This window comes from Pholis gunnellus (genome assembly GCF_910591455.1).
Source record: "Pholis gunnellus genome assembly, chromosome: 5".
NCBI classification, from domain to species: domain Eukaryota; kingdom Metazoa; phylum Chordata; class Actinopteri; order Perciformes; family Pholidae; genus Pholis; species Pholis gunnellus.
Window position 1 is genome coordinate 27,708,850 of NC_136531.1, and position 12,259 is coordinate 27,721,108.

General features: G+C 40.3%; 1 protein-coding gene across 1 annotated transcript; it reads right to left on the reverse strand.

The window, feature by feature from the left end:
- Positions 1 to 437: 437 nt before the first annotated feature.
- Positions 438 to 11,776, reverse strand: asb5b (ankyrin repeat and SOCS box containing 5b). Its single transcript, XM_079158944.1, is given in 8 exon segments — positions 438 to 1,021; positions 1,128 to 1,319; positions 3,413 to 3,547; positions 4,465 to 4,618; positions 4,753 to 4,860; positions 5,495 to 5,574; positions 11,477 to 11,693; positions 11,696 to 11,776. Coding segments are annotated over 8 exon segments (1,074 nt in total). The 5' UTR covers positions 11,756 to 11,776; the 3' UTR covers positions 438 to 893.
- Between the last annotated feature and the right edge of the window lie 483 nt (positions 11,777 to 12,259).

The window sequence follows — 12,259 nt, forward strand, 5'->3', positions numbered from 1 at the left end:
AGAGATCTTTATTATAAAGCATTAGAATAATAATACATGTTTGTAGAGTGTTGTCTTTGTAAATGATGTTGGTAATTTCAATTCGATCTGTTGTGTTAATTTCAGAATACCCTCAGATTATCCAGCATCACCTCTCAGAGGCCATTTGACATGTCGCCATTCCTTAGACAAAGGGTTTCATTGCCAAGCACCACAGCAGAACAAATCAGCTGTATGCTGCTTATATGACTTGGACTGAGAATCTTCCTAGACTAAATGTGTGTTTAAGTCTGCAGTCAACCATAAATAAGTATTCTCACAATACCTTAATAAATGACCTCATGACAATTTAAAAAAGTCTACTGGCCTCATACATTACTTTTGCAAACAATAGTGTACCATTTGTCCATGTTCACTGCTGTGAGACTGCTGGACAGGTCAGTGGGGTCGACATGTCATCATTTATTCATATTTATTTACATATTCATGCAAACACCTGGAGGTCGGACTTGTCAATGGGAAATAAATTCCAATATTTACAAAATGACATATTGTGCTGGACGAACAAATGGTAACAAAATAATTTCAAAGTGTAGATCACCAAAAGTTGCAATCATCTGTCAGGGGAAAAACAAGTCCTAATGAATAAACATTTAAAATAAACCAATTATGGCAACACAAAGGCAATGCACTATGTTCCCAGAGTACAGCTTGCAGCAGAGTAAATCTTCAGTGTATTGTGGTGTAATGACGTTGTAGTAGGCAAACTCAACCATACAGTTGAAAACATTGTGATGTGTGTTGACATAAAATGGTTAATAGGGGGCTTGGCACATCGAAATTTCAAATGTTAAAGAAATGTCAACTGAATTGTAGTTGCTTTTCCCTGTCCTACTGTATGTGTGCCCATCATCCTATATGTGCTCCAGGTAGTCAGTGAGGAGGGTAGGGAGAGGAAGGAGGGGGAGCAGTTTCAGTCTGGATCGACCAATCAGGTTCCTGATCTGGAGTCGAGACAACTGGTAGAGACTCCTCGGACAACCTAGAAAGAGACAGAGATTTCCTCTTACTGTTGTGATACAACCTGAATTTCGAGTGGTTCCATGCATCAATGTTGAGAATCACTGCAGAAGAAGATATTGCAGTACCTTCAAATGTCAGTAGCAGCTGTTGTGTTTTTCCACCAGCAGGCGCTAGCTCCACAGGCCGCTGATCGTTACCGTCTCTGATGTAGACATTAGCTCCATAGTCCAGTAACACTGACACCTGATCTGCACTGTCCTGTCTGACAGTGGCATGCAGAGGGCTGTCACCTCCTCTGCCTACATTAACATTGGCTCCTAGAGAAGACGCAGACAAGAGGAGAGGAGAGAAGATTTTAATAATACATTTACTAATGCTGTCGATGGAAGAGAAGATAACTATAAACCTGATTTGACCCCTATGCAGAGCAACAAATTAGAATTAGACCCTTTATTAGAGTTCAGAAGAATATAAAGAAGCATCACTTCTTCACAGAGAAACTGCCTTGAGTCGTGGAACCCAACCTGGGTGTCAGGACCCCAAAAGAGGTCCCAAGATAATCCTGAAAAATGTTTTTTCTTCTTTTTTCATTTTTCTTGTTGGACACTGCATACCTTCACCTGAAAAAAATCCTTTAACTGAGACACCCCCAGTAGGAAGAAATGCCCACTCCAAGGCAATAACCTGTGACAAGGGGTCATAAATAAACATTGCTTGATTTAAATGGGGTCACAATACAAAAAAAAGTTGAGAACCACAGGCCAGGTGATGCATCCAAGCCTCCTTATCACGTTCTGTTTTCATTGTTTCCGCTTTTCACTTAGTATTTTGGTATACTCACCCCCCCTCTCATTTCAGAAATCTTCACTGTTTTCCCACCTGTGTGACTGTCTGCCACCTCCTCAATTAGTTTCACCTGCCTCATTAGTTTTCCCTGTCCCTCATCACCCTTACTCCTCAGTGTATTTAGTCCTTGTGCTCTCCTTGTCTGTTGCCAGTTCGTCTTAGCTCTTTGTGGTTAGCATTCCAGCATTCTAGTTTCAGTGTATTTCTCTAGTTTGAAGACCCTGTTTCTGTATTTTTTGGACTGTTGCCTAGCGTTTTTGATACCTTTGCTGTTTTTTTACATTGCCTTAAAGTACATTGATTCACTGCCTTGTGTCCTGAGTCTGCTATTGATTCCTTTGCCGGTTGGCTCCAGTCTGATAGAGAGCATTGTAATCTATTCAGTAATGAGGATTACAAATAGACAGGGAAGAACATTGGGATGACTTTGGGTGGTCAGGAAAACTTCCAGATTAGTCTTAATCAGCCTAAGTAAAAGGTATTTTTAGTACAACATTCTGACTAAAGTTGCATTAAGCAATATTTTCTATATTAGCACTAAATCAAAACATTCCTTTTAATGTGTAACGGTTGCTGGTAGTTTAGTCTAAGGCCCAATCCCAATGTCCACACTCACAGACTTTGTGATGCGGTCACGCAAAGTCTGTGAGGGCTCAAGGCTGTCCCACTGTAAAATCATTAAGTATTTAAAGGCTCTCTCGCAGACATTTTGAGTCTTTTATGCACACCCTCTGTAAGTCCTCATTTCTGCAGACTTTCCCTGAGGGAATTATCCACTATTCATAGTGTTGTGACATTAAACACAAGGTTACCAAGGAAAGTCTGGAGGTGTAAATTAAAAGTTCAAAAAAAGTGGATGGCACATGTATTCTGCCTGGCATAGTCAATTTACACAGAAACATCAACGATTTAAGCTGGTACATATAAAAATGTGAACCATAGGAATTCAAGCATAGGCTTTATTACACACCTGATTTATTCATCAACCATTTATTAAAAAGATTATAAAGATTATAAATAGATTATCCCTCATCTCATAAGGCAAGAGTCTGCAAGACGTTCAAATCAGGAAGTATTAGAAATATAAAATAAATACCCACAATTGTACATAACATGTTTTGGTGTCATCAAGTAACGTGATGCGTCGCCACAAAGGGCTGTCCCATTCGTATTTATATAATTTCAAGCCCTTTCAGTCTCTCACACTCAATCACTTACCAGGTGACATCAGTAAGTCCCTGAGGGTTCAATGCTTGAGGCCTTAGGGGCCTTGGACTCACAGCCCTTTTTGCAGGATTCATTTAGCAAAACTTTGGGCATAGTGACTAAAGCTGTTCATTTTCTGGATCAAAGAGATCAGAATATGTTTGCGAGAGAGCCCTCAAACACTCGATGATTTGACAGTGGGACAGTCCTGAACCCTAACGGACTTTGCGGGAACGCACATCAATGTCTGTGAGTCCTGGAGATTGGAATTGGGCCATAGAAAACTGTGGGCACCTGCTCCAAGTACAGCAGGTAACACTGGTGTCCTACAAGTTAAAATGTAGTAAATGAGACAGACCACTGTGCAGCAGGATCTTTGAGCAGGCCGTGTGTCGGTGTAGACAGCTCATGTAGAGAGGAGTGCCCAAGTGGGACACTTCATAGTCTGGATCTGCTCCATGAGACAGCAGGGACTCCACACACTGGCTATTACCTGGACGCACACACACAATGATGAAACATTCACAAACTTTAAAATGCTGAAGGGTAATTGTAAAAGCTTATGTTGCTTTTGATTTGCCAAGTTATTGAGCAATACCCAGGGCTCAGGACTCATTTTTCCACTTTTACCAACTTTCTCAGTTGATTGCATCAACACTTGATTTTTTTGGTACAGCATGGTGTTTCAAATAATAAGAATAATCACTTTGTAACATGTTAGCAGCTAAATGGATTGTTTGATAAAGGTCTATGCTGCTTGTCCACGTGCACCAAAAGCTGTGTTTAACTGGCAGTCTCACAAATAATGGTTGCAGTCTGGAGCCCTTAGTGCTCTTTGTTATCAGGTTTTTACCACGATCTGACCTTTCTACTGTAGTTACACATTACAACCTGACCTATAAATGTTGCAGTAGCTGATCTGTTTTGTTCTGAAAATGCAACCATGCATAAGTGAGGTCAGATTTCCAGCCACATTCCACCAAAACCTGCTGGATGATATGTAGAAAATCAAATAGCAAGACCAAATGCTTTGACACAATATTGCAATGATATCGTAGGGTTGACCATTGGTGCTATCAAAATATTTACACAATGAGATTTTTGATAAATAATCATCAGTAATGTGTAAATAATGACTAAGTGGGTAAAGGCAAATCATAGAACAGCTGACCCAATCTTTAAAGACGCCTTCAAAAAGCCTTGCAAGTAGTGTTGCAATATTCAAAATCTAAGAAGATATCTAGCCTCATTTCACAGTATCTATATACTATCAATATATTGCCCAGCTCTAGATGTGGTGTTTGAGATATTGGGCCTGGACACACAGACTAATCCAACTATAACTACACATACTGGATACTGAACTGTTAAATCATATACTGCCACAAAGACTGTGTTCTGTGTATTTACCTCTCTTGCAGGCTTCGTGCAGAGCCGAGGGGAAGTGTGTGTGGGGTGTGTGTGTGTGTGCTCCATTCTGCAGCAGCAGTTCCACACAACCGACACTCCCAGAGGCACAACAGTTGTACAGAGGAGTGACACCATCGATGGTGGCAGCATTCACCTAGACACACAGATATATGTGAGAAATACACAACAGTCACTATATCAAGCAGCTGCTAAATGACAGTAATGTGTTTTAGGGTGGACACATGGTGAACATGTAATAATGGTGGGGATAAGAAGATGAATACTTACATTTGCTCCAGCATTTATTAATGCTCTGACACAGGCCACATGCCCTGACAGGCAGGCTTCATGGAGAGGGGTCACATGATCAATGGTGACAATGTTGGCATGATATCCCTAAAAAATTCAAAGCACACAGTGTTATGACTTTAGTTGTTTAGGAATCACACTGCCTTGTTTGAATTTGTCTTTCTATTTTACTTGTTAGGGTCAGTCTTTCTGTTTTGAATTAATTCAGAGTAAATGATAACAGAGACAGCGACTTAAGTTTGCAGAGTTTGAGATGTTGACTTTTCATGATCACTTTTATTTCTATTTTTACTGTGAGCTATGAATTTAAGACTAATTCAAAGTATTTTCACTTCCACATCCTTGTATGTAATCTATTAATCTGGGGTTAGGGTTATATGGGGGCAGGGGTATTAAGGGTAGGCTATTTGCTAGAATATCACATCCTTATTTTGTATGTTGTATAGAGTGCTATTCAGCTGCAGACCAGCATTAAAAAATGGAACACATTCAAACAATGAATCTAATAATATATTCAACTACAAGTCTATTACCCACAAGGTTTTCACATTGGAGTTTTCTGAAGTAAACTGAGGCTTCTGGATCAAAAAAGTATTTTTCTTGACTACAACCTAATTCAACATAAGTTTCCACACACTAAATGTACCAAACACAAAGTGCAAAAACTAATCCCTGCCAAATGTCCTGTGTGTGTGGGTGGGTGTGTGTGTAAGGACCTTACCTGGGCCAGCAGAGTGCGCAGGGCAAGCAGTCGACCCTGAGAAGCTGCTTCATGGAGAGGGGAGCGATCTGCCCAGGACCCTGGACACACACACACACACACACACACACACACACACACACACACACACACACACACACAAGGAAACAGAGGAACAGTTTTGTTACAAGTGTAGCAAAATGTGCCACTTAATTGACACAAAGTTATATTGTTATATGCCATTGAATTTCACTTGATTTGAACATTCTCTGACAGAGTGATGGATGGATGGTGATGGACATGACAGTATGCAGGGGATAGAACACTGATTTACTACAAACTCAAGCTGTCAGAATGTCACGGTTTTGGGTTTTGGGTTTAATTGTTTCTTCTGTTTTATTTTGACTTTCCCTGCCTCTTGTGTCCTGTGTTCACTTCACTTCCTGTCCTTGTCTATTTCCCGCCTTTGTGATTGTCTGCCCCGCCCTTCACCTGCACCCTCCCAGTGTATTTAAACCCTGTGCGTCCCCTGTCTCAGTGTCGTCTGTGGTGTATCCTGGTCCGTTGTGTTACTTGTTCTGCTGATATGTCCCTCGTATGTTCCCTGATTCATCTCTGCTCTTCCCTACCGTGTTGCCTGTTTTGAAGTTGTGTGTCATTGGACAATTTCCCTACCCATTTTTTAACTCCTCTGTTTCGCGAATTTTGTGTTGAACATTTTCTTTACTATGAAAACCACCTATATTCAACCCTCTGTTTCCCCGTGTCTCCCTGCATTTGGGTCCGTCCTTTCCTACGCCATTAAACGTGACACAGAGTCCTCTCTATAAACACATAAAGAGTCTACAAGGGCTTTAAAGAATAATTTGGGGGTATCTGCCTCATTCTATCAGTGGTGGGTCGAGCATTTTATACCTGGGCCTTCAGTGCTGTCCTGCAGCCGAAACACCACCTAAAAACCTCATGATGGCGCCACAGCTACGGGTATTTGTTTCTAGGGGTGTAACAATAGACATATTCGTATTAAACCGTTTGGTACGAGGCTTACGAACCGAACAATACGTTTGAATAATACTAGTGCATTTGGAAAATTCAGAAACTTAAATTGTGGGAAATATAATGTTTTCGGTGGACTGTGCTCACGTAGGAGACAACGGGCTGTGACCTCTGAACCCAGAACAATAACAAAAAACAGCTGAGGCCCCGCACTTCTGGGAGGCTACACTAAACTAGCTTAACAAACAATAACTCTGCGCATGACGGTATGCATCGTAATTAACGGACAATGCATACAGTCCAAATCTATATAATTAACACAATGACAACAAACTCACAAGAACCGGTCACATATATTTGTATGACAACAAAGCAACAAATCAATCCAGCAGACCTGCAGCGGAACACGCATTCTGCTACACACTCGAGGGCCATTCAGATATTAGATGTAAAAAATCAAATGCAGTTGACTTACCAAATGCTGTTCACCCAAAGACAAACTCCATCCTCCTTTCTTTGTTGACAAAGAGTTTAATCCCACGGTTAAATCCCAACTCACAAATCCATTTCTCCTCCTTCAGCCTTTGAGTGTTAAAAAAACAAAGCTAGGTAAAAAAAAAAAATCTACACCAAGCAAAATGCAAAAGAATTCATAATTTCTTCCATATCTTTTAATTTGAACACTTACTGCTAAAGTTTCGTTTTCCAATAGTCACGTGCTCGCCCACTGACCAATCACAGCACACACTGCACCTCACTGCAGAGCTGCTCCTGAAAACTGAGCTGCCCGTTAATGCTGACGTACTTGTAGGCCAGCTAGAAGGCTCTGGCACGTCAAAGAATACGCCCAACATGTCAAACTAAAGATCTGATTGGTTGAACACCATGACAATCAACAATATCGTCCCCATTCACTTAAACTGCAAAGGGATTCACTTGTGAGTCTGCAGGCCTGGGCCTCTCTTCTTACCTAGAGACACAGAGGTGAAATCTGATTGGATAAAAGCTCTACTTAAAACAAGCTGCACTGGAAGCAGAGCAATGAGAAAATAAGATAATGGGGAAAATATTTTTATAAATTATAATACATGTAGTGTATTGAAGAAAAAATATTAAATTATAAAATAGCTATAACTTTGTGATTCTGTTTCGGCCAGCAGAGAAGGCTTTGCTGGCCTTGACGGTCCACCACTGCTTTCTATGGTGGATTGTCAGGAGGCTACTAAAATAATTTGTAATAAGTCAGGGGCACCAGAATGAGCTGAATTACACCAAAAAGAAGTTAAATTCTACAGCGCAAGCCTACTTTCATTGTTAGTTATAGATCTAAATTCTCATTCATCATTTAGCAAATATGTTTTTGATTTCACCATTTTGCTGCATCAAATATTGAGAAGCGTGAGTGTTCGTCCCATTACATTATACTGACCGCATTGGGGTCAAAATAAATCCAAAACAATGTATAGAATATAGTCATCTTTACATGTACATACTGTACATAATCATTCAGTTCATATATATTCAGTATATATTTCTTTGCACTATTTGTTTTGTTTAAAACTTAGAGAACATTTGTAGTTAGACGTTTTATTTCTTTTAATCTTTCCAGCTTTGTTGTCCTTTTCCCTCGCTATTTTTGTGTAAGTACATTGTGAGAGGTGCTAAAAAACAAATACATATACATGCATAAAACTGATACTGAACTACAGAGGGAGCCATGGCGGACCAGGACTGTGCATCAACTGCAAAGTCCCTGGTTTGTGTCTGGCGGGAGACCTCGGTTGCAAGTTTCTCATCTTACACTTAAAGATACAAAACAGTGATACGTTAAAATCACAAAGAATTGTATAGTAGTAGCTAAAAAATGTTTGCAACCTAGAAGTCGTTAGTTGTAGCCCCACTCATTTTGAATTAAAGGAAAATATCTGTTCAAAACACAATCTGTAGCAGGTCTTCAGCTTCGCTCCCTGTGGTTATATTTAGTGGGAGTGAGCTGTTTCCTCAACAGCTGGGGCATCACCACTGCACCTCAGTACAGACATAAACTCACAGTCTTGTCTACAGCATACCCATATCTCCTTCTCCCCACGGCACATCCAGCCACTAGTAGATATAAGACATTTTGAGTGAAATGAAAGACCGCCACACCTGCTTGTCCTTATGTCAAGTCTGTCAGACTGGAAGATCCCCTTACCGGCTCCAATGAACACTGTCAGCCACTGCAAATACTAATAATAACTACTAGCTAGCTATCTAGCTAACTGAATAAGTAGCTGGATAACTGACTGGTTGCTTGCGCCACAGGTAGAGCAATCCTATCAGTGTGTTGAGATCAAACCTAACAAACTAACTTAACCAGCTTATTCATATGTTTTAAAGCCTTTTTTATTATAATTCAATCTGCTGAGACTAAACGGTTACAGAAACGGCGGCCATATTTAGATGGTCTGTGAGGTCTGTCCCTGACCCCTGTACATGCTACATGCTCACTTTTAAAGGGATGGCTACAACTCTCTGATTGGCCCCAAAATGTCTGCCATGTTGTTGGATTTCACCTTGCTGTGGAGCGGATGTAGTCTGTGACATAGCTCTCTGAAGAGTCGTTGTGATGCTCAAAAGTTGCTCCAACTGTTGCAATCTTGGCAGTGACGACAGCCTAACTCTAAAAACAGACGAGAGGTACATCTTTGGAGGAGTTCAGGCATTCCCGTGTGACACGGCAGAGCAGGCAGTTAGCACCTGATACGGCACACCTTCATAATGACTAACTTTATGTCTTACTATAATTTAAACTGGTAAGTTTTATAAATATTCCCATAGCACAGTTGTCACAAATGGAGATTTTAGCTGTAGAGACCAAAACCATTTTGAAACCAGGCTGTAAACATATTTATTTCTGCTGTAAAGTTGAGCATTTTAACATATGGGTCTATGGGGATTGACTCGCTTTTGGAGCCAGCCTCAAGTGACAGTGCAAGTAAGACAGTGCTTTGGCTTTATTTCTCAACAACCTGAGGTTGCTGCTTGTATTTGACATGACAATGGGTGCAGTAGTGTAATGCTAAATCTTCAGAGTATACTTTTAAAGGGATAGTGATATTACACAGTTACACAGTATAAACAGTCAAATCTTTCGTGGTAGATAAATATATATCTTTCCACAGTATTGTGATATAGCCCATCTCATACAGCCTGCTTGAAATAACATTTCTCTCAAGCAAATGGGATGGTTTGGTGTAAATAAGGACATTTTTGTAATTAACACGGCCATGAGCCAAGTTAAAACCATCTTTGAATATGATATAAATAAAATGATGGTGCCTACTTGTACACCCTCTGATGACGAAATTGACATCACACGGACCCTAGCTCTACTTAAATTTAAGCTGTGCAGGTAATTCTCAGCTATACATGCTGGAATTACAACTTCCGGACCACTCCATTGGGCAGAAAAAACCTTTTCCCATTGACTGAAAGAGACATCTGTAAATTAGGGGTAATTCTTTTTGATGTAAATAAACTTCCCAGTACAGACATTGGAATAGCCTTTATTCAAACCATTAGGTCCTACAAGTTGTAAAATTCACTAACAGCTAAGTTATTTTCCTCAAGTGAATGAGTCCGACACAGAGGCTGGACTGAGGCCTGAGAGGCCACGCTTGCTCTTTAGGCCCATGGATACAACATTTTTTACAGAAGATCCAGGTAAGCTTATCTGAATGTGCTAGAATTTTAAAGTCAAACTGTTTTTGCTTCATTCGCTACTGAGTAACGTTCATAGGAATGAACTCCAACGATCCAGTGCTCTTTCTATGGCACAGGTGGACGTAAGTTGGTGCAAGAAAATATTGTGCAAGGCTGCCAACTCTCAAGCATTGACCGCAAGACTCACGCAGTGAAAAACAAATTCCTAAATAATAATGTGGTGAAACGTGCTGAGAGCGCACAGACAGGGAGAACGAGACGCACAGCACTTGAATTTTGATGCCAATCTATTCGTGCTGTTATGGTAACAGTTTTTTGAGGGGCCAAAAAAGACAAAGACTCGCATCACAGCTATAATTTACTACACATTAAATAATAAATATGTCTTATTGAATATGTGATGTCATCAAAGAAGTCCAAAAATATGATAAAAAGGGTCTCCATTTTAAGTTTGCTTAGGTTTGCTGAGAAGCACAATGGATTTAAATACTCAAAATGCTAAAATGATATTGTATTTAAAAGGTCCCCATTTTAAATTCTCATGAATCAAATGAATAAATGATTTGGTTTGTTGACATTTTTAATGTAAACCTGCTTAGAATTAACCTGACTATGACCATGTAAAATCTGAAGCTATTTTACAGTACAGATGAATTTACATTATAACACACAGTCAATTTGCTCATTGAACTGTCATGGTTTTTCCTTCAAATGTTTGCTGAATGTCTCTATGGAGTCATGTTCAAAATCAAAGTTATTTACTGTACAGTGTTGGAGAAAATTAATGGGAAAGTAAGGTCAAAATATATCATCACATTTAAGATTACCTCATATTTAAACTCTGGATTTTGGATTCCTTTTGGTTGCCGAGAATGAAGGACAAATATACCAAATGGCAGTAAAAAAATGCGTACTACTTGAAACCCCATCCCTTTTTAAATTTCAGTTCAGAAAATGACAATAAGAGTTGGCCTAAGCAATGCACTGTCAATTGCTACTAGACAGCAGTAAAATACAGGATGTTTGTTTTTAAAACGGTTTATAAAAGCTTTGTTGCGAGTTGAGAGGCTTTCTTTTATTTTGTCAAAAGTTGTAAAATGTGTGGCAAAATTAGAGGCCCCAATATTAAATGGCAAACATATCCTATTGCCCACAAAACCTATAACATAGGCCTACATCATTTAGGCTGGAACTTTTAATTCTTCTTTTTACACAATTGTATTTATAGGTTTGACCACCCTCTCTACATTTGCCCAGCAGCATAAACAACCTGTGCTTTTAAACACAGCACAGTCTACCGACCTTGGCTAGTCAGAATGCCCCAGCAGGCCTTTTTCCTCTCTGGTAGCGGACCGGGCTCAGCGATTCTTTTCCTGGACATCTCCGGAGCTCCGGTCGGAACTTCTGGCATCTTTCCGAGGCTGGACCTCACGCGCTTACCGCTCAAATAAACTGACTGCAGCAGCTGAGCGCGAGCTAGGCTGAAAACAGACGAGCTGGGTGAGGCAGGGCACTGAGCTAGTGGACAAATCTTACTGGCGGAACGGCTTTGTTGTTGTTGTGTTTAACGCACATGACCATCTCACGTGCGCACCCACGTGTGGACGACACTATTTTTGTCCTTGAAGTGGACAGCCTACACACAGCCCTCAGCTCTTTCTATGTAGGCTAGGCATGTGCGTGCGTGTTCCGGCGTAGTGGGAGCTAAACTGTGTGACAGCTTGGCAGATTTAATCACAGGAGTCTGATCTTTAACTCGTAATATTCCACACAGGATCATCTGACGGAATCATAGCATAAAATCTGACATCTAACCAGATTACAGTCTAGATCTCCACCACTCATATTACATGTGTCGCCTACCTTTAGTTTTGTACTGGATTTGCCAGTAGGCTAGTCAATATTGTGTGTGATCATAGCTTTAAAGGGGGCCCATTCACTCCAAATAATTTCTTTAAACAATCAGTCCCCGACATATCTATGGATAGAGGCAGTGGCGGCTGGTGGAACATTTTCTAGGTAGGGCCATCCAATCAATTTCAGCAAACATCCCAGTACGATTTAATGCAAAAAAATTAAGGTATC